At 35.8% G+C, this 27,221-nt stretch overlaps 1 protein-coding gene and 1 long non-coding RNA gene across 3 annotated transcripts in view; one reads left to right on the forward strand and one right to left on the reverse strand.

Annotated features, from left to right (window-relative positions):
* The window catches only part of LOC5569119 (serine-threonine kinase receptor-associated protein), a 68,972-nt gene extending 43,048 nt beyond the window's left edge, over positions 1–25,924 (reverse strand). For both annotated transcript variants that reach the window (XR_002500413.1, XM_001652672.2), the window contains exon 1: positions 25,321–25,924. Coding sequence is in view for 1 of the 2 variants with exons in the window: in XM_001652672.2 (XP_001652722.1) it covers positions 25,321–25,435 (115 nt within the window). In the remaining variant the exon portion in view is untranslated. The remainder of the gene's footprint in view (positions 1–25,320) is intronic.
* Positions 20,789–21,351, forward strand: LOC110676466. The gene is made up of 2 exons (XR_002500414.1): positions 20,789–21,106; positions 21,167–21,351. It is a non-coding gene; the product is annotated as an uncharacterized LOC110676466 (long non-coding RNA).
* Positions 25,925–27,221: the final 1,297 nt, after the last annotated feature.

The following is a 27,221-nucleotide window of genomic DNA, read 5'->3' on the forward strand; positions in this document are numbered from 1 at the left end:
TTTAAGCCGTTTTAAACATTTTTAAGCCGTTTTCAGCCATTTTAAGCCGTTTTAAACATTTTCAATTTGTTTTAGTCGTTTTCAGCCATTTTATGCTGCTTTAAGCCGTTAATAGCTGTTTTTAGTCATTTTGAGCCGTTCTTAGCCATTTAAGCCGTTTTTAACCGTTTAAGCTATTTTAAGCCGTTTTAAGCCATTTTCAGACATTTTAAGCCGATTTTAGTCGTTTTCAGCCGTTTTAAGCCATTTTCGAACATTTTAAGCCGATTTTAGTCGTTTTTAGCCATATTAAGCTGTTTTTTGCCATTTTAAGCCGTTTTTAGCCATTTTCAGCCATTTTTAGCCGTTCTCAGCCATTTTAAGCCGTTTAAAGCTGTTTTAAGCCGTTTAAAGCTGTTTTAAGCCGTTTAAGCTGTTTCAAGCCATTTTAAGCCTCACTACACTTTTTTATATTAAATTTAGGGGAAGCTGTTTTAAGCCGTTTCAAGCCATTTTCAGCCATTTTAAGCCAATTTTAGCCATTTTAGGCTATTTTAAGCCGTTTTAAACATTTTAATCCGTTTTCAGCCTATTAGGACATTCAAAGCCATTTTAAACCATTTTAAGCTGTTTTAAGCCGTTTTTAGCCATTTTAACCCGTTTTTAGGTATTTTAAGCCGTTTTAAGCCATTTAAAAAAGTTTTTAGCCTTTTTAAACCGTTTTTTTTTGCCATTTTAAGCCGTTTTTAGCCAATTTAAGCCGTTTCAAGCCATTTTTAGCCGTTTTAAGCTGTTCTAAGCCATTTTAAGCAATTTTAAGCCGTTTTAAAGATTTTTATTCCGTTTTAAACCGTTTTCAGCTATTTTAAGCCGTTTTAAACATTTATAATCCGTTTAAAGCCGTTCTAAGCCATTTAAAGCCGTTTTAGTCGTTTTCAGCCATTTTTAGCCGTTTTAAGCTGTTTTAAGCCGTTTTAAGCCGTTTCAAGCCATTTTCAGCCATTTTAAGCCGATTTTAGCCATTTTAGGCTGTTTTAAGCCATTTTATGCTGTTGTAAGCCGTTTCAAGCTGTTTTTAGTCATTTTAAGCCGTTTTTAACCATTTTAAGCCGTTTTTAGCCGGTTTAAGCAATTTTCAGCCATTTTAAGCAGATTTTAGCCGTTTTCAACCATTTTAAGCGTTTTTAAGCCGTTTTTTACCATTTTAAGCCGTTTTTAGCTATTTTAATCCGTTTTTAGCCGTTTTCAGCCATTTTAGGCCGTTTTTTGCCATTTTAAGCCGTTTTAAACATTTTTAATCCGTTTTAAGACATGTTAAGCCATTTTTAGCCATTTTAAGCTGTTTTAAGCAGTTTTTAGCCATTTTAAGCCGTTTCAAGCAATTGTAAACCGTTTTAAGCCATTTTTAGCCGGTGAAAATGTTTATTCAATCAGTTTTAAGCCGTATTAAACATTTTTAATCTGTTTTAAACCGTTTTCAGCTATTTTTAGCCGTTTTAAACATTTTTAAGCCGTTTCAGCCATTCTAAGCCATTTTGATGATTTTCAACCATTTTTAGCCGTTTAAAGCCATTTTCAGCCATTTTAAGCTGTTTTAAGCAATTTTAAGCCGTTTTTAGCCATTTAGGCCGTTTTTAGCCATTTTAAGCCGTTTCAAGCAATTTGAAACCGTTTTAAGCCATTTTTAGCCGGTTTAAACAATTTCAATCAGTTTTAAGCCGTATTAAACATTTTTAATCTGTTTTAAACCGTTTTCAGCCATTTTTAGCCATTTTAAACATTTTTAATCCGTTTTAAGCCGTTTCAGCCATTCTAAGCCATTTTTAGCAGTGCCATTTTGATGATTTTCAACCAATTTTAGCCGTTTAAAGCCATTTCAGCCATTTTAAGCTGTTTAAGCAATTTTATGCCGTTTTTAGCCATTTAGGCCGTTTCTAGCCATTTTAAGCCGTTCTCAGCCATTTTAAGCCTTTTAGAGCCGTTTTAAACCGTTTTTGTCGTTTTAAGACGCTTTTGGCCGGTTTTAACCATTTTAAGCCGTTTTTAGCAGTTCTAAGTTGTTTTAAGCCATTTAAAAACGGTTTTAGCCATTTTAAGCCGTTTTTACATTTTAAGCCATTTTTAGCCATTTTTAGCCGTTTCAGGCCGTTTTAAGCCATTTGAAGCCGTTTTAAGCCTTTTTTTTTAGCCATTTTAAGCCGTTTTTAGCCATTTTAAGCCGATTTTAGCCATTTTAAGCTGTTTTTAGCCGATTTCAGCCGTTACAAGCCATTTTAACCCGTTTCAAGCAATTTTAAGCCGTTATAAGCCATTTTTAGGTGCACTTTGCGAGAAAGGACCACGTTGAAATCGAATTCAGGTTAACTTCTGCGTCCATGAGTCCTCAGATCAGGGAGTCGTGAGTTCGATTCTCACTGAGTAGACGGGTAACTCTTTCGCAAAACTTCACATCAATTTGTCCATTTAATCTAATTGCAAAGTATATGTAATGTTTAGCTTTTCGGTAAATTTAATCCGTTTTAAGCCGTTTTCAGCTATGTTAAACCGTTTTAAGCCATTTTAGCCGTTTCAGCCATTTTTGGCCGTTTTAAGCTGTTTTAAGCCGTTTTAAGCCATTTTAGGCCATTTTAAGCCGTTTTATACATTTTTAATCCGTTTAAAACATTTTTAATCCGCTTAAAAAGCCATTTAAGCCGTTTAAAGCTATTTTTAGCCATTTTAAGCTGTTTTAAGCCGTTTTTAGCCATTTTAAGCCGTTTCAAGCAATTTGAAACCGTTGTAAGCCATTTTTAGCCGGTTTAAACATTTTCAATCAGTTTTAAGCCGTATTAAACATTTTTAATCTGTTTTAAACCGTTTTCAGCCATTTTTAGCCGTTTTAAACATTTTTAATCCGTTTTAAGTCGTTTCAGCTATTCTAAGCCATTTTTAGCAGTGCCATTTTGATGATTTTCAACCATTTTTAGCCGTTTAAAGCCATTTTAAGCTGTTTAAGCAATTTTAAGCCGTTTTTAGCCATTTAGGCCGTTTCTAGCCATTTTAAGCCGTTCTCAGCCATTTTAAACCTTTTAGAGCCGTTTTAAACCGTTTTTGTCGTATTAAGACGCTTTTGGCCGGTTTTAACCATTTTAAGCCGTTTTTAGCAGTTCTAAGTTGTAAAACAACGGCCATTTAAAAACGGTTTTAGCCATTTTAAGCCGTTTTTACATTTTAAGCCATTTTTAGCCATTTTTAGCCGTTTCAGGCCGTTTTAAGCCATTTGAAGCCGTTTTAAGCTTTTTTTTTAGCCATTTTAAGCCGTTTTTAGCCATTTTAAGCCGATTTTAGCCATTTTAAGCTGTTTTTAGAGCCGATTTCAGCCGTTACAAGCCATTTTAACCCGTTTCAAGCAATTTCAAGCCGTTTTAAGCCATTTTTAGGTGCACTTTGCGAAAAAGGACCACGTTGAAATCGAATTCAGGTTAACTTCTGCGTCCATGAGTCCTCAGATCAGGGAGTCGTGAGTTCGGTTTTAACCATTTTAAGCCATTTTAAGCCGTTTCAGGCCGTTTTAAGACGCTTTTGGCCATTTTTAACCATTTTAAGCCGTTTTTAGCCATTTTAAGCCGTTTCAGGCCGTTTTAAGCCATTTGAAACCGATTTAAGCCTTTTTTAGCCATTTTAAGCCGTTTTTAGCCATTTTAAGCTGTTTTTAGCCGATTTCAGCCGTTACAAGCCATTTTAACCCGTTTCAAGCAATTTTAAGCCGTTTTAAGCCATTTTTAGGTGCACTTTGCGAAAAAGGATCACGTTGAAATCGAATTCAGGTTAACTTTTGCGTCCATGAGTCCTTTCATGGCGTAGGGGTAATGCGCCCTAACTAGAGATCAGGGAGTCGTGAGTTCGATTCTCACTGAGAAGACGTGTAACTTTTTCGCAAAACTTCACATCAATTTGTCCATTTAATCCAATTGCAAAGTATATGTAATGTTTAGCTTTTCGGTAATTTTTAATCCGTTTTCAGCTATTTTAAGCCGTTTTAAGCCATTTTATCCATTTTAAGCCGTGTTCAGCCATTTTTGGCCGTTTTATGCTGTTTTAAGCCGTTTTAGGCCATTTTAAGCCGTTTTATACATTTTTAATCCGTTTCAAGCTATTTTAAGCCGTTTTAAACATGTTTAATCCGTTTAAGAAATTTTAAGCCGTTTTTAGCCATTCTAAGCCTTTTTAAGCCATTATAAGCCGTTTTAAGCCATTTAAGCCATTTTAAGACGTTTTTAGCCGTTTTTAGCCGTTTTCAGCCATTTGAGGCCGTTTTAACCGCTTTAATACGTTTTTAGCCCTTACAAGCCGTTTTAAGTCATTTTAGCCCTTTTTAGCCGTTTTAAGTTATTTCAAGTCGTTTTCAGCCTTTTTTATCTTATCAGAACACCTTGCAAGTTTTAACATATTCTGTCAGGGAAAATAAGATTCCTTCAATCTTAAGGGTTATTTTCCATATTAAATTCAGGAAACTCTTTTTTGCAGCTAAAACTGTTCCAAACAAAATGTATTTTTAACCACCATAATATCTTTAGTTTTTCAATTTTGTAAAATCTGTAAAAAAAAAATCGACACCGTGTGTCGTAAAAACTGTGTTTCGTCATCCATGTCATGTCGCAAACATCATAAGGCGAAAATGAATTAAAACCAATATATATGGCTTGGTTTGGTATAACTAAAAGTAAATTTTGAAACAAAAAGTTGAGGTATGTCAAGCCATTTGCACAAATTTTCAAAACTGTCGCGGAGCAGCTCCCAAGGCTTCGCGGAGCACCAAGGGCTCTGCGGAGCACGATGTGAAAACCGCTGGTCTAGGCAGACCAATTTCTGATTGGTTGTTTCCTTGATGTTTCGCACATAAAGTCAATTCCCAGGAAATAAGTTTTTTTTTGCGAAATTGTTTCATTTAGTTGATTAATTTTTCGAAGATTTCTTCTTCTTCTTCTTCTTGGCATTACGTCTTCACTGGGATAGGGCCTACTTCTCAGCTTAGTGTTCAATAAGCACTTCCACAGTTATTAACTGAGAGCTTCCATTGCCAAAGTTGCCATTTTCGCATTCGTATATCGTGTGGCAGATACGATGATACTTTATGCCCAGGGCAGTCAAGGAGATAACCATTACGAAAAGATCCTGGACCAACCGGGTTTCGTACCCAGACACCTTCAGCATGGCTTAAGAGGCGCGGACTTTCACCACTCTGCTAAGGAAGACCCCTAACTTTTCGAAGACACCATGTTTATTTTTCGTCACTGGACTTCAATATAGGCGAACAAAATATTTGACAACTAGCGCCATCAAGAGAGTGACTTCCGAATTTTAAAGATCTTAGGCGAATAGATGTCTTTCGATTTAATCACTGGACTGAGATAAAAGCGAATAAAATGTTTGCCAACAAGTGCCATTTTGATGATTTTCGAGCTGTTATCTAATATCTAATATCTGTTAGAAGATGTTGATTGATATTCACGTTTAGACATTGAATTCGACATAAATCGAACGTTTTTGGAATACAGTCATCTCTCCCTTACTCGATATCGAAGGGACCATCGAGTTAGGGAGGTATCGAGTTACAGAACACAAAAGCAGTGCAACTGCGTTCCAAGGGACCATCGAGTTAGCCATGAAAACCAACTTTTACTATGGTTCTCTAACTCGATATTGAGATACGGAATATCGAGTAAGAGAGAGTTAACTGTATAAACATGTACAGTTGTGTTCAGAATAATAGTAGTGAAAGGCAATTTTCATACAAAATGCTCAACTTTGGCATGCTGTAACTTTGTTTTCACATGAGCAATCGGCATGAAATTTTGGCAGTGAACTACAAATATACTCAATTTTATTATCGTAAAATTTGAAAGTTTTCACACTACCGGCTAAAAAGTTAAGCACCAGGTGAGATCACTCAAAATAATAGTAGTTTTAATAATTTAAATATCTGCTGTATTTTGAGTTTTTGAATTTTTCTTTACTCATCCTTTCAACCATTACCACCCAAGCTATAAATGTATAAACAAGCCATTGTTTTACAATATTGTTGCTGAACAAAAATTTACAAAAGAAAAACTACTATTATTTTGAGCGATTTCACCTGGTGCTTATTTTTTTAGCCGGTAGTGTGAAAATTTTCAAATTTTGTTAAAATAAAATTGAGTATATTTGTAGTTCACTGCCAAAATTTCATGCCGATTGTTCATGTGAAAACAAAGTTACAGCATGCCAAAGTTGAGCATTTTGTATGAAAATCGCCTTTCACTACTATTATTCTGAACACAACTGTATATTTCGAACAAAACCGAATGAATTACTTAGAGCAAATAGGGAACTGCATTCCTCTAGGCGTTCAACCTTTCTGACTTCGATTACAAAAATGGCTCCAATTTGTACAAATGATTATCGCTAAGAGATTTGATACCGGATTCATGTTCTGTCAGGGATTAGCGACGGATTCATCACATAAAGATCGTAAAACAGATTGTTTTTAAGGATTTCAAAAATGACAAACTCTCATCAATTTTTAATATTCGAATATAAAGCTTCATAGCGATAACTTCCAACGAAAATAGTTCTAACGTGAAGTGTCATATTAATACTCTATACTTCTGCATTCGTTTTGCATTGATTAACAGAAATTATGTTATTTCGTTTAGTACGTTGTGCGTCCTCTACTATCAAAGTTATTCGCATTATCAAAGTTACCCCGTTTTACGGTACATCATTATATAAAAATGAGAAGAGCAACACATGTTTTTCTTGCAGAATGTATCTCAATCAAATAGCAGCTTTTAGTAAAAGTTCTAATATTGATTCTAATTTCTTTGAATCGTATGAAATGAGTAATATAAGCATAAATTAAAAATAAACTGCCAAATTATAGCGGTAAATTTGTGCTACCTTGTTAGTTGAGATCTAATTTTAGAAATAGTTTAAATTTTTCCAGTTCACTTTCTCAAAAAGCAATACTTACAAATGTATTTCCTTTGTAATTTTTCGCAATTCGACTTGCACAAAAAAATCCCCCCCCCCCCTTCGAGCGTTACGTAATTTGTGGATGCCGCCTAAGAGCATTAGTAAACGCAAGAAACCAATTGTTCAAAATACCAGAAATTCCATTGTAAGTTTTCTCTAGAAGATTTTTTTTTCACTGATTAACAATCGTTGCATTTAAAGAAAATTTTGGTTTCAGGGCATACAAAACATGAATCTTGAGACTAGAGTGCATAGTCCTCATCATTGAAACTCGTTTTTCAAACAAGTAAATACCCAATGGCAGCTGTCAAGCACGTTTACTCCATAAGTTTCCAATCTACAGTAAAGTTTTATAGCAAAAAATGTATTCAAATCTGTATTAATAATAAACATAAAAATAATTTCATTTTCATTTTGCAGCGTTTGGTGGGGCAATAAGAGCGCAAGTCAATCCAAAACCGATGGTAGGAGGGGTAATGGCTCAATAGTCTATGCTGACAACGCAAAAGCCATGGAAAAAGGAAAACAGGATTGGGTTCCGTTTCAGGTAATTGTAATGGACTTGACACTCTAATGCTAATAGTGCTGCAAAATGTAATGATAAGTCACATAACTCAATTGATTATTTTAGGACCTACGAACAAAATAATTTAACATTGAAATGGTATTTTGAGCACATGACAATAATGTATAGAGACTGCATGCATGTTTAAAACTCGACTGAATCGAAATTTAATCGTGTTATTTAGACCAAACTATATCCTATATGAAAGTTTAAATCCACTTGGTGGATTAGATCGCTAAAAAGTTTTGGAAATCATCGTTTGAAATTCTTGTGAATATCAATTGAATCGGTATTTTAGATAACTTTGGTGACCTGTTGCTCAAATGTGTGACGTGCTGAAACATTTCGGTATCGAATTCAGCAACCCCAAATTTACTAATGATACATTGAGTTGATCCTTGAGACAGGCAACACATTCAATTTTTGATGCACTGTGTTACTAATTTCTATAGTTTAAAAAATGACAATACGTTTTAAGTGTTGTCAACAATAAGAAATTATGTTTCACTTTCAAAATTACCGTAAAACGGGGTAACTTTAATAGTTTTTTTGAAGAAAATTTTAATATTAAGGCATGCTGATTCAAAGAATTATAATTTATATTTTTAAAACAAGTACTGGCATCCTAACTATCGATTGCAGTTGATAGATTGCCAAAAGATTTATTCTAAATGGATATATAATTTTTCATATAATTGAAAGTCGGTTTTCTGTTTTGGGGTAACTTTGATAATGGACTATAAATCAAACAATATTGAATCAATTACGGAACATTTATAGGGCGTTGCATACCTCTAGGCGTTTAACGCTATATGGGAATTTCTGACTTAGATTACAATAATGGTCCCAAGTATGTAAAAATGGGTTTCGCTAAGAGATTTGAGACCGAATTCATGTTCTACTACAACTAGGCTGTCAAGGATAATTGTTTGTAAACGTTTGAAAAATGCTAAAATCTTATAATTTTTCTATATTTGCATATAAATTTTCAAATGTACTTGATTCCAAGTAAAATAGATTTGACATGAAGTGTCATACTAATACACTTTACTTTTGCATTCGTTTTGCTTAACTGATGAACATAAACTTTGTTATTTTGTTAAGTATGTCGTGCGTCTCGCACTATCAAAGTTACCCGCATTATCAAAGTTACCCCGTTTTACGGTACTCATGTACAATTTTGATTTCAATTTCTGAAGTGATTGTTGCTAACTCGATCAAAAGTTTATAAAATCAAGTTCATCATCTAACAACACAACAACAAACCCATTTTTTATTTTGATTTTATTTTCTGTTCGGAAAACTTTTTCCTAAAATGATTTTAAAATGGAAACATTTTTGATCACTGTAACACAATCATTGCATTGATTAGTGAACAATTTTTCTCCAAAATAAAATTCCCTAATTCTGAATTTATGTTTCTTTTTGCTAAGAATAAGAATAGCACCTTTTATAAAACAATATAGGGTGTCCCAGAAAGTATGGGCACGACTTTGATAACGAGAAATTCAATATTTTTTCAAACAAATACATATTTTTAGTTTTTGTATTTTACTTTAGGGTATTTTAAATGCTGCTTGTGAAAATTTAGTTTGAATACATAATTTTTTACATTGAAACTTTTGATTTTAGAAGATCAATTCTTATCTAACCAGCACAGACCCTACTTTTGTGTTTTGTTGGAACTTAACTAGTAATAAATGTTTCTATCGAAATCTTTCGATGTGGTGAGTTCAAGTACATTGTATCTAAGACGTTCCACAAGAATTTTTGTTTAAAATTTTATTTGGCTTTGCTAGAAAACATTTGACAAAATGGTAAAATTCTAAAAACTCGCAAGTTTTTCTCTCTACCTACGATAACTTCACGAAATCATAGCTTTTCAGGTATTTTCGATATGAGTAAAATTGTTTCATTTCAAATTTACTTATATCAAATATCTATACATTTGTGTAGACAAAACAAGTTTTAGGTTTTTACATGTTTTATTGGATATACACGGACATGGTTTTGACACTTTCAAAAATCGACCACAGCAAGAACCGGATTTTTAGTTTTCATATACTTAAGTTTATAATTTCAAATAAAATAAGTGATAGTCTAATCATTTATCGAATCGACAATGACAAATTTATTCATTCAGATTTTTATTGTAAGTACTATATGACCCAGCACGAATTTCGTACAACAAAGTCGCTCAGAAATAATGCAATTTGTGCAAAACTGATAAGAAGAGCTTCCAGAAATGTAGCACCATCAACAAACAGGTAGCGAACAAATCGTTAAAAATTCAATATTTACTCTTGACAAGTAAAAGAATAAAATGTATAAAAATCAGATTTTTATCTGCATTAGTCTCGAAATGGCAGTATGGTAAAGCCGTGCCCATACTTTCTGGGACACCCTATTCCTGTTTTTGATCCTGTGGGGTTTCTTACAGGTAGTTTAGTAAAACAAGTTGATTTTTTTAAATTATTTTAGAATTTGTGTCAAGATTGCTAGTTTTTTTTTCTTTTGTTTTCTGCAGCTTTTTTTGTTTCGTCTTGGGTGGTTTTCTAAAATCTTTTGGGCTCAAAATTTGCATCAATCCTTTCAGCGTATGCGTATCTTACTGCCGAATTTCATATTAAGATTTGGCCGACAAAAGCCTCTTATAACAAATACGTAAGTTGCCCAATTTCATATTCTGTCATTCTAAACAACGTTTTGCTATGGTAGCGGAAGTATTGCTAAAACACTGAGTCAGATAATCACTTAATTGTGTACATTTCAACACTAATTAATAATAATTTAATATTGTTATATTTGACAAATAAGTACATTTTTATTCAAATTTCAAGCGAAAAAAAATGAATGAAAATATCCGAGAATACAAACGCGAAACACAAAAATCGGCATTTATTCGAGCAAACCATCCAGCCGCAAATCTCAATTGAGAGAGGTTGTGTTTGTTGTATTTTTCGTATGGTCTGCCGACAACTGCTAACCGCCGAAAAACTACAAACGAAAAAAACAAGAATAGTTCCACGCAATGATACCGGCGACCTTGAATAGACAAATGTTGATAACAAAAGTTTACAGACGCACATAATAATGTTCGTTACATACGGATGGTTGCCTCTGAGCCTTAACGATCTAGATGACTTGTAATTCGCCTATGCTGAGCTCGACCTCTATTTCATTGGCTATCAAAGGAGTGAAGATTCATGCCCAAATAGTTCTGCATAGGGCAGAACGCATGGAACGAAAACAACGAAAGACGATGTTTGGATTTTTTAGGCCTATGATTGTAATCGACGAATCGAATGAATATCATTCATGTGGACCGGATTTACATAACACCTGGATAAAAATGTGCGTTCCTTGTGATGCTTGATATATGCCACTATGGGCCCGATATAAAATAGTTTATAGTAGCAGTAATTATTAAATGCGATATTTGTGCGAAATAATTTTGTAATATATTTGGGCGGAGCCAAAAGTTAGCTGCCAAATGCTTTTCTTTCGACCCTTAAAAAGGCGTGGACGACTTTGTTACACTCTTTTGCCCACGTATTTTGGCTTAGTAAGCACAAATTCTAAAAAAAAATTAAGGTGGTGTGCAGGAGATTTATATGTATTGCACACCTCCTATTCCACCAGTGATTCGTGACAAAATATCAATATATTTCGAATATTTATGTGGACTGAGAAGCACTGGTTTTGGACACTCTAAGAGAAAATATTTCTAAAAAATACATGGAAAGCCCTCCAGGATCAGCAGGGCCCCCCAGAATTTTTAATGACAATAAACAATTTAAAGTACATCACTCTTGTTATTGACAAAAATCTCTTCAGTTGTTATTTTATGTAGTACCGGGTACCCCCGTTGGTTTGACCACATTTAACCTGAACACCTTTTAATCTGTACCCCGCCAATTTGCACATGGATTTAGCTCATGGAACGGAGTGAAGTGAGATGGAACGCTGTGGAACGGAACGCAGAATCAAAAAAAAAACAGTGAAAGAGGTAACCAGTAACACGTTTCCAGGGTGACTAGATGTTTAAATTAAAAACGAACCCCGATGGTTTGCATGAGGTACCGTTCAAATTAACGGGGGTACACGGTACAACCATAGTGAGAAAACTTCGATTGTCTTACACAGCATCAGCGTGGCGGTTCTGACTTCGGTGAATCGCACGACAACCAAAAGCTTAACCGTCCGATTGTCGATCGAATGATACTGTTAGAACTAGAACTTGTTTAATGTGATTAGCGCAATTTTCCGACGTGGCAAAAAAATATTTTCGGCACGGTGAAAAGCTAAAATGGGTTTCTTGGATTTTTCTCGGAATCTATACGAGATACCTAATTTCGGTAGTGGTGTATTCGATTCGCATCCAGATGCGTTCTAATGCGCCCTACCTAGCCCCATACCGAGAAAAACCCATTTTCGGCGAACTGCATTTTTTAACGATTGACCGAACATACGATACCGTAGTACAAAAAAAAGTCAATGTCCTGGAAATTTGATTCCGAAAATTCGGGTTTTCTCAATAATCCAAATAATGCCTTTTCAGCATTAAGCAGCACATCCACTGCATTCTAATTTCTCATGTTTTTGGAGGATACTCTGCTTGAGGTGAGCAGTGATGATCATTTCCCTTAGTAGATTTCACTTAAGAAACTCATACGTTAACTTCAACTCGTATAATGTCCAAAAATCAAAAATTGAAAAAATAGACAAGATTACTAAATGAATTTGTGTCGAATTATAAGTTTTCTTCAGTTGAATGGCTGAAATTTAACGTGGTGCGAAAAAATGTAATATAATCGACCATAGTGTTTTCACATGAATCAATTTATTGCTAAAACTATATATTTCCAAGTAATCTCATTATTTCATAAATTGTTTGATCAATTTTTTACAGGTTTATAGAAAAACTTTTCAAAAACTTTTTGAATTTCTTTATAGAATTTTAGTATAATCATGTTCCTCAAGGAATATTAAAGGGTCGCTTCAGAACTTTTTCAACTCTTGGAAAATAATATTGTAGGACTTGTTCATACTTTCAAAATGAATTCCTCCTGTCGAACATCAATTCCTTCTATGTCTACTTTTTATTAGCAAATTAATTCCGGAATATGTCCCCGGAATTACCTAAAAAATGTAACTTAATTTTACAAAACTTCAGTTTCCCCTCGTATTTTTTCCAAAAAATGATTGATTCTGTCAAATCTAATATTTCGATATTTATTTCGCTGATTTATTACAAATTCTTCTGCGAGGTTCATCAAAAGTCATTAAGAAATATTTAAAAAATACATCACAAATTGCTTCAAAAATTCTTCTATGCTTTTTTTCCTAGAAATTTTGCTTCAAGTCCCCGGATTATTCAAAAATTGTAAAGATGTTATTGAAACGTCTCTCGCCTTGGAATCTTCAGAAGAAAAAAAAAATACCCCAGGAAAACTTTTGCTTCCGAAATTAGCATAGCGGTAAAGGAACCTGTTTCCCGTAACGCGGGTTGATCACCTTTTCGAGGTGCGTTACGAGGTAAGATCTACCATATTGTACTCTTGTTGTATCTGTTCTTGTTAATACTGATAATTTATGGTCGGAAGAGTATAAGAGAGTAACAAGTCACTAAGACCCACCAAGTTGTCCTAGATGATGAGGAGGTCGAAGTGAAAAAAATGACTCAAACAGCATTTGAGGCTGGTTTCAATTCATAAGACAATTTCTTTCTGAGTTCAAGTACTTAACTTTGGATATCTAGGAGGTAAACGATTCCGAATCAGTGGAGTAGCAGAAGCAGATCTCCTACATTCTTAAATAAGTTTCTTGCTTCGAGAAATCTAAATGTCGAATGCGATGAAACCTGTTCACAGTAACAAAAAACGACTTTGAACCTTAATAGTAGAACCAATAATTTGATACGCTGGAGTACCGATGCTTGGTAAAAATCAGTATCACTCAACCAGCTTTGTGGCCGAACTTGAACGAGGGGTGCGCTTTTGAGAGTTCAATGGTGACAAACTGTTTTCTCCAAAAAGTATAAATAGCGGTATCTTTTTCTAAAGAGACTCTATGCAAAATGGTAAAGAATGATAACTGTATAAAAAAACGACTACTTCATTATTTCTCAATAGTAATGGAGTAGAACGATATGCACTAAATAAAGGACACGGGTATACCACAAAAGATTAAAGAAAACTGGTCGCAGTGGTTCATCCCGAATAGAAAAAAAAGTCTGTAGAGAATCTGTAGAAAAACATATAGCAAAATAACTGGGAAAGGGGAAAGGATTTATTAAAATATTCAAAACGAAATTTGAATATTTTAAAACTTTTAAAACTTCTTTAAAAACTTCTTTAGAAATAATTTTATTAATTGGCAAAATCCATATTCTTGGTTTGATTTTTTGTGCGATACGAGGGCGGAATTTCTAGAGGGTTCTAGAAAATCAGAAGTCAAGGAAGGATAAATTTAAAGGATAATTTCTAAAGACGATTCTGATGGAAATTCTTGAGAAATTTGTTTTATTTGTAAATTGTTTAGAGAGGTTTTAACTATCCTGTAATTTACCTCTAGAGAAAAGATTATATATAATCACCTATTTTTCATTGTACCATTGCCCCTCTATTGTTCTACCTGCTCCAACATGTTGTTGTTTCTCCCTCCTTTCGCATGACGCTTTAAGGAACTTTGTACAACATAGTTTTGAAAAACTGCAGAATGCAGTTTCTGGTTTTTGAAAGTCCATCAGGAATTCCTCAACAAATTTTCAAAGTAATGCAAAAGTTTCGCTAAGATTAAAATTCATCAAAATCTTACATTAGGGGCTGTCCATTAATTACGTAAGACAATTTTGGCGGTTTTTGAAAACCCCCTCCCCCCATAGTAAGATTTTTTTGTATGAAAATCAAAAAAAAAAATCATAGAGGAATTTGTAAAGCAACAATATAGAGATATTCTTGGAGTAGTTTTTGAACCCAAAAATATGAAGAGTGAATACATTTTTAGATGTAGATGCGTCTACCCAAAGTTGTTAAACAAAAGGCACTTCCTAGTTTTTTGTAAAAGCCATTTTTATCACAAATCCAACAATATAACAAAATTCAAAGCGGTGACATGTAGTTTTTTCGAGATATATTTTCTTGTATGAGTGTAGTTAACATGTTTGAGCAGAAAAATACATTTTTGATTACACACAATTTTTCTTTTACTCAAAATAAGTACTACGAGAACCCATATTTTTGAGCCAGTTCGCACGTAACTCAAAATTCAAAGCGATGACATATAGTTTTTTCTATATAAAATTGATTGTGAAACTCATGTTAACGTATTTGAGTAGAAAAAATAATACTATGTTTCCGATTACACTAAAAAATTGTTCTACTCACAAAACAACACAAACAACGTATTTACTGGGGTTTTTCGTCTGTAAACCATAATTGAAGATTATGACATGTACGACATGTTTTTGCGGCTTTCATTTATGTGTAGGAGTTAAGTAATCATGTTTGAGTAGAAAAATAAATTTTTGATGACACTCAAAATTTCTTTGATTTAAAATACTACGTAAAACCTTAATTGTTTGATCCAGTCAAGTAAACATGTTTGAGAATAAACATATATTTTACTTGTTTTTAACCCCTCTACCGGCAGCTTCATTTTTTACCGCAAAATAAATGTTCAAATCGTTATAACTTTTTTGTTTTTCAATATTTTTGCACCATTTTTTGACAAGCTCTCAAACAACTCTTCTAGTTTAGGAATCCGTGTCGATATGAATTATTGGTGATATGGTTTTAAAGATATTCCGATGTTCCTTGGGGGACCGACATTTTCCATACAAAATGTCTTTGGCGGCCATTTTATTTTTGATCAATTTATCAAAAAAATAAAATGTGGGCTATATAATGCCAGGTAATAAGAAGCTACTCTGAAAAAATAATGCAAATCGGTTCAGTATTCTTGGAGATATCTGAAAATTACGATATGATGTTTTTTGAAATTTTTAAGATCTTTATTTGGCCAGCGTGGTTCCAGAAACCTAAATGCTCATTACTTAAAGACGGCTGCACCAAATTGCTTCATTTTTTCACAATATACTCTCATTAATGTATTGTTCCGAAGAGTAAATATCCGAATACGATTAAAATTCTGTAGCCTAAGAAATTAACGGGGGGTTCTAGTTACGGGTCGGTCCCCCAAGGAATTTTGGAATATCTTCAAAACCAGATGACCAATGATCAATATCGACACAGATCCTAAAACTAGAAGAGTTTTTTAAAAGCTTCTGAAGAAATGGTTCAAAAATATTGAAAACCAAAAAAGTTATGACGATTTGAATTTGAATTTCGCGGCAAAAAATGAAGCTGCCGGTAGAGGGGTTAATTATGAATCGTGGTTTACGGCCAACCAGCCGAGTGGAAGTTTAACAACTACCGAAAAGCTAAACATTACATATAATTTGCAATTGGATTAGATGGACAAATTGATGTGAAGATTTGCGAAAAAGTTACACGTCTTCTCAGTGAGAATCGAACTCACGACTCCCCGATCTCTAGTTGGGGCGCGTTAACCACTACGCCATGAGAGGACTCATGAACGCAGAAGTTAACCTGAATTCGATTTCAGCTCAATAATCACGTGGTCCTTTTTCGCAAAGTGCACCTCTTTCGGAAGAATTAGATGCCCATCCAAACACAACGCTTTCTATACATATCCAATGCCTAGCCCGAGAGCGCATTGTTTTTTAGGTATAGGAATAGCACACTACACTAGCCAGCAACTGCGCTGGCTAAGGTTTCTATTGCCTATAGAAAAATATATTTCCGATTTCAGTCAAACAGTCTTCCACATCAAAGTACAACACCTCCCACCCTATTGGGCCAAATCCTCTTACAACAGGGTGGCCACCAAATTTGCATTTTCAAATCCCCGCTTTTTTCCCGGTCTAATTTACAAAATTTTCCCTGTTTTCAATTATGTTTATATGAGGGTTCCTATTCTTGGTATCGTAAAGAGGGGCAAATTGATCACTATTTTACAACTTTTTGTTATATTATCCTTAGAAATTGAGTTATTGTCATCCTTTTTTCAGCAATTTGAATTAATTGAGTTTTATTTTATTTTATTGATGTACAAGGGGGTCAGGGGCCAAGTCTCCAGCATAAGTTTGAAAACTCACACCGTCCATAATACACCGAGGGGGTTTTGGAGTTTGGGAAGTAGGCAACGCAACATCTTTGACCAGAAGGTTCTTTAAGTTTTGCTTCTACTCTTGACTTCCAATACACGTATGAATGGTGCAAGGTCAAAAGAACATGAATCAGTCATACATATAGCGGTAGTGAAGTGTTTTGCCTAAGGATATGGGAAAGGAGGGATTTTGGGTGGTGTTTTGTAAATAGCTCTGTGGAACAAGTTTGTTATTAGTTAAAAATTTAGTTAATCTGATTCACCTCGCAATCAGTAATAAGAATATTTACAAAAATATGATACTTATCTTTTCTCGTTCAATACGTTGCCATGTCTTTTCTCTCCAATGGATGTTTCCTCGTTGTAATGGCGGGTTAGATATGAAAACAAGGATAAAGAGAGAATAAATGTTAGTGATTGTTACATGCTTTATTGCTGCATTGGCCTACAATGAAATCATAGAAAATTCGCTCTTTGGATTCCCATGATAACAATCCCCATGCAGCTTACGAGAAACTCCATGGCAATGATCACTGTACGCCATGTGCGGCATTCAGGACATCTCAACAATACTGAGGACAAACAACAAAAAATGAATCCAAAAAAGCGAAAACCTCAATGTTTCAATGTAGGACAATTCAGCTTTAATGCATGTGAGAAGTTCTTGGTGATATTCTCACAACGGCCATTCAGAATGGTTCGACGGATGTAGATAAAAGATCATTATGATAAAATTAACGCGACGACATGTTAGTGAACTCAGGACGATTATTGTATTTGTAACTGTTAATTTCGATAGTTAAACTTAAGGTCGGTTATTGTATGTAACTTTTAAGATAAGCAGGAGTAAAGCACGAACGCGAAGTAATGACCTTCCATCCCATCTTCAAGTGCTCCCCACAAGCACAACACTTCATTCTGGCACTTTAGAACGTCCATGTTGTAACTTGTTCACACAAGAAATCTGCCTCGACCGAGTTGGCAGAACGCGCCCATACCCCTTTCTGAACCAAAGGACAGGGAGCAATTTGAATTAATTGAGTTTGTATGAATAATATTGAATCTTTCATAAAGGTAGCATGAATAAAGTTAGCACAAAATTGAAAATTACAGTTTGCGAAAATGATCATCATGTAACGAAACAGGTTGAGGAATGGAAAAATTCAATATCTTCAAAAATTGGATCCACTTAATCAAAAAATGACGCCAATATTCTTACAAATGGTGTGTTTGACCAATTTATTGCAAATTCAAATTTTGGAAGTCAGCATAATGCGCCTAATTGTAGGAGATTTTCTTTCAAATAAGAAGATTTTACAAGAATAAACGGTTTTACGATTGAAGAAACTATGCATGCAATGATGTATGATTTCAAAAATGAGCTCAATAGTTCACACATGAGCTTACAAAATATTTCAAACAATCAAAGTTTGCATGTTGGTTTAGCTCCAGTGGATTGTTTAGTATTGACTTTTCCACCAGTATTGCTTACGACTTAAAAATCTGTGAATATTTCTTTGCAAAACTAAACTAAATAAAAATGAAATATCTTACGATAACCATTACACATCTCTAACTGTTTTATTTTATTCGTATTCGAATAGCATATGACATATTAGAAGCTCTTTAAACTAAAGAATAGTTTTCAAGAATGTCCGTATTTATTGTGGTATAAATATTCATTGATTGAAGAAAACTTTCATTCCAATATATTTGAGTGCTGAAACTTTCTGTGAAAAACTACCATAAGGACGCCATTCGCCGCTCATTTAACAAAATTTCAACATGTTAAATTCTGACAAAAATCGGTTTATATGTATGACAATGATAAAGGGAGGTCATTCACCGCTTATCCTAAGGATGAGGCTTTATATAAATTACTAGTTAAAATTAATTTAGTTTAATTAGCTGGTTGTTATCATTACGACAATATATCAAAATTATATGAATGTCACGCTAATAGAACTCACTCACATTTTGATATGCTACTACATGGTAATAACTTCTATTGCGTAAATTCGTTAAGTTCCTTTTCAAAATAATTCAATGAGCGGAGAATGGCGTCCTTATGGTATTCAACTTAGATTCAAAAGTTCGAGTTAAAAATTTAAATAAAAGTTTAAAAAATGTAAAACAAATATTTCGAAACATTGCTAATCATTGAGAAAAGAAAATATATTTTTAAGAAGTATTAAATGTAGCGAAGAGAAAACTGAATCGGGGGTGACCCGTTTCGTATAAGGACGTTTGGCATAATGGACGTTTAGCATTTTAAAGAAGGCATATAAATCTCTTTATGCCAAACGTCCACCCATAAATTTATGCGAATCGTCCTTATGCGAAACGTCCCTCCCCCAAATAAATCATTGATGTTATCAATGAACATATTCGAAGGAAAGTTGTTTTCCAAAAACCATAGATGGTCAATCAAAATATAATCAAACATAACACAACTTATGGTGGTTTGTAGATTTTGAGCTTGAAAATTTAACCTCAAGACAATTTTTCCGGTAACCATCTCAAATTCCCGGTGGATTCAAATTCCCGTCTTTTTCCGTTTTTCCCGGTTCGGTGGCCACCCTGTTACAATATTCTTGCAGAATGTCCGTGGGCTGAGAACCAAGACTACCGATCTTCGTCTAGCGCGCTCAATATTTGCGATTATGATGTCATCGCGTTAACCGAAACGTGGCTCGACAGTGACATATTACGGTTCTTTTGAAAATTTTCCGTACTGCGGTAGCCGCCAAGTTCTACCGTAGCTGTCAAAGTTATACCGCAGCCTTGAGAATCATTGTATCATTGAACGCAACCATCTAATCAAAGTATGCTAGTAGAGTCCAAAGCTTTGAAAAACAGCCGAAAACAACAATCATCAGTCTGGTTTCTAAGGTATCATCGCAGCCGATCGATGATGCTTTGTGAAAATCAGTAATGTGACTGTTGCGGTAGCTTCCTGTTCAACCGTAGAACGGAAAGTTATCTCTAAAATTGCAATACTAAACTCCGAGTTTTCTTCCGATTATGCCATATAGGGTGCAGAGCTACTTGGGCACTTCCAAGATTTACTTTATCATGGGGGGTTTTTCTCGACCGAATGGTTTAAAACTTTGCAACAAGCAGCACATCCATACCAATGTGCTGTAATAGAGGTGAGGAGATGATTCTGTATAACACACAATTGTTTGTATGTATTGTGCATTCAGATTAACTTTAGACCGAAGTTCATAAGAGAAATGAAATATCACCGAAAGTTCGCCGAAGTTCGGCGTCGGCATTCTACCGAAGTGCTACGCCGACAAAGGCAATCCTTATGCGTCGGCGAAGCACCAAATTAGAATGCCGACGCCGAACTTCGCCGAAGTTTTGACTGCCGAACTTCTAATTGTCACTCGAATTGTCAATATTAGTCCAGCGCTTGTATTTTAACACAGCAACCCACTACAATGTGACTATGTGTGACGTCATACAGTTTGTTATCGAACGTTTCTGGGGCTTCGTTGCTAGCAACCCTTTCGTTACCAAGGTTGTTTTGTGTGTTGTTACTCAAACAAAAACAAGAAAAAAATCAGCACGGGAAGATGGCACTGCAGGTGATTCATTTAATTTAGTCCTAACTTTTATTTTATTTTAGGAAGGAATCTTCAACGCAGATTCATAGATAGAACCATGAAAGATACAGTGAAATACTGGCAGTTAATGGATGCGAATGAATGGAATGAATTTTACGAAAATTTAGCTTGATACATGGATGCATTATGAAAGTAAAGCTGAAATCCAATATGACTGCGAAAAGTGGGAGAAGTGCTTGAATTCACAAATTTATTGCCAAGAAACGTTTTTCATGGACTTTACTTATACGACTTTTTCGTCTAGGTGTTAGCTCTAGATTTTTTTTCCGGTCTAATTTTGGCTTGTTCCACTATATGGAGCGTTTTGTATCCACTCACAGAATTTCAATGAAACCGTATGACGTCACCATCTTCCCCTCAATATTTGTTTTGAATTTATAGTGCACTAATACAATCAAACACCGACTTTCTCCTCACCTCTTATATATCACATTGCATCAATACGACGCATATCACGCTAACTCAGAAGTACCCATTTAATGGGTTCCATGTACCCATTTTTATGACCAGTACTGAGTTGTCAGAAAAAGGGTATTTTTTAAATGTCATAAAAAGGGTACTTAATCCTCTCAATGAAGTTTCTAGTCGATAACTAACGATGGGTACATAATACTCATGCTGCTTTGAAGAGCAGCAGCGCCATTTTCCAATTGGCTGTGCGGTGGCGTTTGTTTTTGTAAAATAAATATTTCTCTTTCCTGTAACTATTTGTAAATGGGCAATAATATTAAACACATCTCTCAAGGTAAGTATTTTTTGGTTTGATTAAAGGATCGTTATGAACAATGAAAAGTTTTCTTTCTAGAAGGAATACTGCATACAACATTCGAATATGGCTGTGACGCAGACAATTTTGGGAGCCGATGTTCAATGTGCGAGGTTGGATGTGGATAGGAAGAATATCAGGAAAGCGTCCTGTAAAATATTGGCTGTATGGTCCATTGAATGATCTCCAATAAAGAACGTAAAGCATTACATGATCCTGATAAATAATGAATATTGATTGTTTCATTTACATTAGTTTGAGAAAAAAGTGCCAATAATAGGACCCGGCTACCTACCGCTTTGATCGAAATCAACAGTGCTGCTTTAGCCTTGGTTAGCAACAGTCATGTCGCTAGTTGGAGAAGAAATAAATAAATAAATACACTCAAAATTAAATTTACCTAAAAAATTACACGTGTTTGTTTAGCTTGTTTGTCTGTAAATTAAAATTCAAAGCAATCACATGTAATTTTTTCGGCATGCATTTGCTTGCAAAAGTCAAGGCACATGTTTAGAGTAGAATCCTTTCAGAATTATCATCAGAATCCTTCTAGGATTCCCATCCAGAGGCGTCGCGTGGTCTAATTATCAACGTGTGCACTTCAAATTTAGTGTCATATTATTTTTGCATTATTGGATTGAAACCATGTTTTTAAAGTTAATAAAAATGTGTAACCACTGGCTACTAACCTTCGTTTTCAAATAGAATTTTATTCCGATCTCTCAGTTGATTCAAAATATTTAAGATTTTATGTGCTAATCGGGTTGTTTTGTTTGATTTATCAACTCAACCAACACTTTCTCAATTTTAATGATCAGTCATCATTATGGCAAATTGTAAAATTGAATATTATAATTATGTGGGTCATCATTGACGATTTGTAAAACACTGGATTCTAGTAAATATTGCAATACTACAATCATAGCTTACATATATTTACATATAATTAATTCAAGATCGGTAGCATCGTGTAGTGCACACCTTTTGAACAATGCTCGCTTTTAAAATACACCCCTCTTGAGTTTATTTTCTGTTTTTCATCTAACTGACCATTGCAAGTACCCCCGCACTGTATGTGAAAAGCGAGATGTTTAACCACATTCAGAAACACGGGTAGTCACAGAATGACTAAATTTTAGTAATTTATGACTATTTTCTATCTGCCTCTCTTTCATCCTACAGGGAATTTTATGCCTATTTGTCAATTCGCCTGGGTTGAAGCATCGCTAAGTCTCAACCCAGTCGAATTGACAGTTAGTGTAAAAATTCACAGCAGAATGAGAGAGAGGCAGATAGAAAATAGTCATTAATGCATAAACTTTAGTAATTCTGTGACTATTTTTATTTCTGAGTGCAGTTTAGTTAAAAAAAAAAAAACAGCAGCGCGAGTGTCAAACGAGAAGAAACTTCCTAGTAGGAAGTTCCTACCGTCAGCCGCCCGAAAAATTCACCTGACTTCACACCACAAGCATGGTGATGCTGAAGGCGCCAAGGTCAAAAGAGAGCAAGCAAAATAGATCTCTCCATTAAACTGATTTTTCTCTTCTCTCTCCCATTCGCACGCTAGCACCGATCGAATTGGTAATGTAGCAAAACTGTGCACCGGCCAGAGTTGACGCTTTGGCAACTTACACACTCGCATTTGTAGCTCAAAAAGCTTTCTACCACATATACAGAATTGCGTGTACGATACAAGGCAGCGCGTTTCCCGATTAGAGTGCACGTGTTGGGTTGCATCGTCACAGCAGCGAACTGTAGCGTGGAACAAAATGTTGCGTAGCATGCAGCATGCTGAGCGCGTAGAGAAAATGTGGTCACAAATCGCGCATCGCATCAAGCAGCTTTTGCATTTAATTTGCATAGCAAAAATTTACCAACAGATATTTTGTCAGATGAAAATTGCGTTACAAGCTATCAATAATAGAGATATTATTGTCGCACCGCCACCAAACCGGATCGCGCCAGTGAGACTCGCGACGCGCCTCAACTCGCGCGATTTTGAAATCAGTTTTTTAGTGTGGCGCTGCATTCTTACGATTTTTATGAACACAGCGCACTATTCACATATTAGCTGCGACGCACGGGGCCCGAGAAAACAATAATTATAAATAAATGTTGGTCTTGATTTCTACCGGATACATAATACGGTTCTTTTGAAAATTTTCCGTTCTGCGGTAGCCGCCAAGTTCAACCGCAGCTGTCAAAGTTCTACCGCAGCCTTCAGAATCATTGTATCATTGAACGAAACCATCTAATCAAAGTATGCTAGTAGAGTCCAAAGCTTTGAAAAACAGCCGAAAACAACAATCATCAGTCTGGTTTCCAAGGTATCGTCGCAACCGATCGATGATGCTTTGTGAAAACAGTAATGTGACAGCTGCGGTAGCTTTTGGTTCAACAGTAGAACGGAAAGTTATCTCTAAAATTGCAATAACAAAATGAGCTCAATTTAATATTATTAAGAGAATTATTGAATTGTACTTCAAAAGTAGTACATATTGTAGGTGGTTAGGATGAACAAGTTGCCACCTGTGCTGTGCACATGTTGCACATGTGGACGCGACGCCTCTGTTCCCATCCCAAAATTCTTCAGGAATTCTCATCATAATTCTTTCAAGGGTCACGTCCAAATGTTTCCAGGATTCTCATCATGTCGGGGCAGTTGGCACGGATGATGATGCCCGCTATGACCTCACAATCCCATTACAGCTTTATGCAACTATTTTCAAGGGCCGGGTTAGGCAGGTATCGGTTCACCTAGATTAAGAGCAAGTTGTTGGTGCACAATCTTGGCAACTTCTTTGTGATGATCGAGGTAGGCTGATCCAGCTAGTACTGAACAGCTTGCAACGACATGCTCGATAGTCTCCTCTGCTGAATTGCACTTCCTACAACGGTTTTTCACGTCTTCGTGCTATGCCGATAGTTCTTCGGTCCTATGTGGCTACCATGAAAGCTTCTGTTTCCGAGAAGAGGTCACCCGCGCCAGACATGTCTTTGACGCCACTATGCTTCCACGTTTCGATCATCGATGGTTTTGAAGTCGCAGTTCAGCTGGACCTCCTGCGCCAGATGCAGGGCGCTGAAATTTTGGGCAGCTTCGCATTTCTTCGAAATATGCCCGCAGATGCTGGATCTGGAAGACACATAGTGCCTAGATATCGGCGACGCCTGTTCCTCCTGCTGCACGTGGCAGGGTGACTCTCTCAATGGACGATTTTGGGTGGCAGTGCTTGACGAACGCACTCGCACTGCGCGTTCTATCTACCTCCAAGTCAGTTTTGCCAACTTTACCACCAGAAACTATACGTCAACAGCGGCACAGCAAACATGATGATAGCCTTGTTGCCGTCAGAAAAAAAACTCTTCAAAATACAGTTGACACGAGACAAGAACTTTTCTTGCTTTGGATTTCAACCTTAAATTCTAACCTCCGTGGGCAAGCCACTGGAAAGACAATTCACTATTTGTACTCTTAAACAATTTGGGACAACAATGCTTATTGCAAACCTTGATTTCTGGTCAGACCTTTGGCAGATACCTAGGTTTTAGGTATATTCTCTGACGCTCTAGGGCCCATTCACAAATTTCATAACGCTTAAGGGGGTGGGTGGGTGTCCTCGTGCTGTTACGGCTTATACAAAATTTGTAAAATATTCATACAAAAAGCGTTACGAGGGGGTGAGTGGGTGTCGAAAATGGCCATTTTTAGCGTTATGAAATTTGTGAACAAACCCCTATCATTGAGAGATGCCAACCAGCTGTGATTAATACATTTCCTAATTTCTTGCTTTCATTTTTTCCACTCCGGCCCATAGTGTATTGCGTAGTACCTCTCTCTATATACTGAAACCATTCATTCATTCGTAAATATTTTGCGTATGTTTTCGAGACACGAAGATTCTGAAGTAGTGTCAAGGACAAAAGGCTCAAAAATTGTCAATGCTATTTACCTACATGTGAACCATTAAAAAAGGTCCTCTTTGGACGATTCGCTCAGTGAACACTTTCTTCCTACCCTCTATCCATACAACTTCTCTTCCTCCGACTTGTATGGATATGGATGAAAGTAATGCAGGGGGAAAAGTGTCTTTTCCGAAGCATGAAAACACGAGGAGAGGAGAAGGAAAAATCCACACACAATAATTTCCAATTTGGCCACCCATTCAATGATCATTGATTATAACACATACCTTTGCAGGCCGATATCAGAAAGTATCCGCAGTCGGTCAAATCGCTGAAATCCAAATGCACCACCGGTCGGGTATGGCCGGAACATGTCAGCGGAATCTGCTTCAGGTTGGCCATCTTCCACACGGCTTCTAAACGCAGGACCTTGAGCAGCTGACTTGGAACTTATTTCCGATTTCTTCCGCACAATAATTTCACTTGCTGGCAAAGCTAATTTTTCACTTCTTTTGCGGAGCACTCTTCAAAGCAATAAAAAATGACGGGTATTTTGCCGACTCGGGTTTCACCTTAACTTTATAAAAGCACTTAATCCGATATTTGAAATTTGTAGGAAAAATATTTAAAAACAAATATATAGCAGGACCTCTACTAATTTTCCTCACTTCAGCGAAGAGGACATTAAAAAACAATGTGTGAACAGAATGAAAAACTAAAAGCTAACCAACACCGACTTAGGCTGAGCTGAAACTTGGCTCTCTTTGTGCTCGCAGCAGCAAAAAAGAAGCACCTTCTTTACAGTCGAGAAGCAAAAGTGGTGTGAGGAAACGATTTTCGAGTGCGAGTGTTTGCTGCTCTCCAGTTCCGAACCGACTGACAAACTGATGTTGCTGCTGATCTGTCACTACTGTCACTTCACGCACCGCACTGCGCGTGTTTTCATTTTCTGAGGAGTCGTTCCGTGTCTCTGTCGCCAAAATCGAGTTGTAAGGGAATACGGGGTAACATGCGTATCCTAAAGCCCAGTTTGCTACTGAAAAGGAAAATTTTCTGCGATTTGGGTTTTCATCAACAAGATAATCGCCATAAAGCTAGATATGTTGTTCCGCTCAAGAAAAGTAAACATAAGAAACAGTTCTGAGAAGTGCTACTCAGTACTCTTTTCTGTGCACTGTTTTGGGAGGCATCAATAAGCGCAGTGGTGCTCAGCTCGGGTTGTACTGCGGGCCAGCTCAAGATTTTTCATCAGCTTTGCGGATATAATCATATTGGAACCTGGTCCAATTCGGACCCTGTTCTAATTCGGACCATCAAACAGTTCTCCATACCGGCGCTACTAAAAAGATCGCGTGTACCGTTTATTTACCCCACCGTCTGATCCAACAATGTTATGTCGGTTAGCATTATTCCCAAGATTCTGTAAGCGACAATAATTGTACAATCTTTTTGTGTTATTTTTTTTTATATACGCGATTTCGTGTTTTAATACTTTTAATAAACTATAGATATTATTGGGCCGAGATAATGTGATGTAGATTCAAAAGAGATGAAACTGAGCTGTTTAGTTCGAAGTATCAGAATCGACTGATCATCTCTTTTATTTCAATTTCTTTCGGAGCCCATCGGCTGAACATTGTATGAGTGTGTGGAACCGACATTTATCGATCGCTATTGGATTCGGTATCGTGTAGCGAAGATCACTACAGTTCTTCCCCCTTTAAAAATTAAGAATATAATTATCAGAACTTGACATTTGTCAAATAAATAATACATAATACTTTGTATAAACGAACACTCAACAATGGAAACTATAAATTGAACAAACAATAAGTTGGTTAAATCTCTCAGTACATGGTGACAATAATCACAGCGAAATATTTCATTTCTCGGAGTTTGTTCTGCTTGTACATTTACTACGATCGAATTCTTATTTGAGATTTCCTTGGTTTCGCATAGTCTCAATCTTCTAATGCATTTGGACTAGTGATCCTTTATAAGAGAGATACGCGGAAGCTGACATTTCTGTCAAAGTGTGAGCCAATCGAGCAGCGAGAGCTGTCAAAGCGTGAGCCAAACGAACATGCGTTATGTTTGTTTTGAACTTTTCTTGAGAAGTAATGTAATCCGCTTGAAATTATTTCGGTGAAATTTGTTTTGCATAGAGCAAAAAATATGAAATATTTTC

This window comes from Aedes aegypti, chromosome 2 (assembly GCF_002204515.2).
Source record: "Aedes aegypti strain LVP_AGWG chromosome 2, AaegL5.0 Primary Assembly, whole genome shotgun sequence".
Taxonomy (NCBI): domain Eukaryota; kingdom Metazoa; phylum Arthropoda; class Insecta; order Diptera; family Culicidae; genus Aedes; species Aedes aegypti.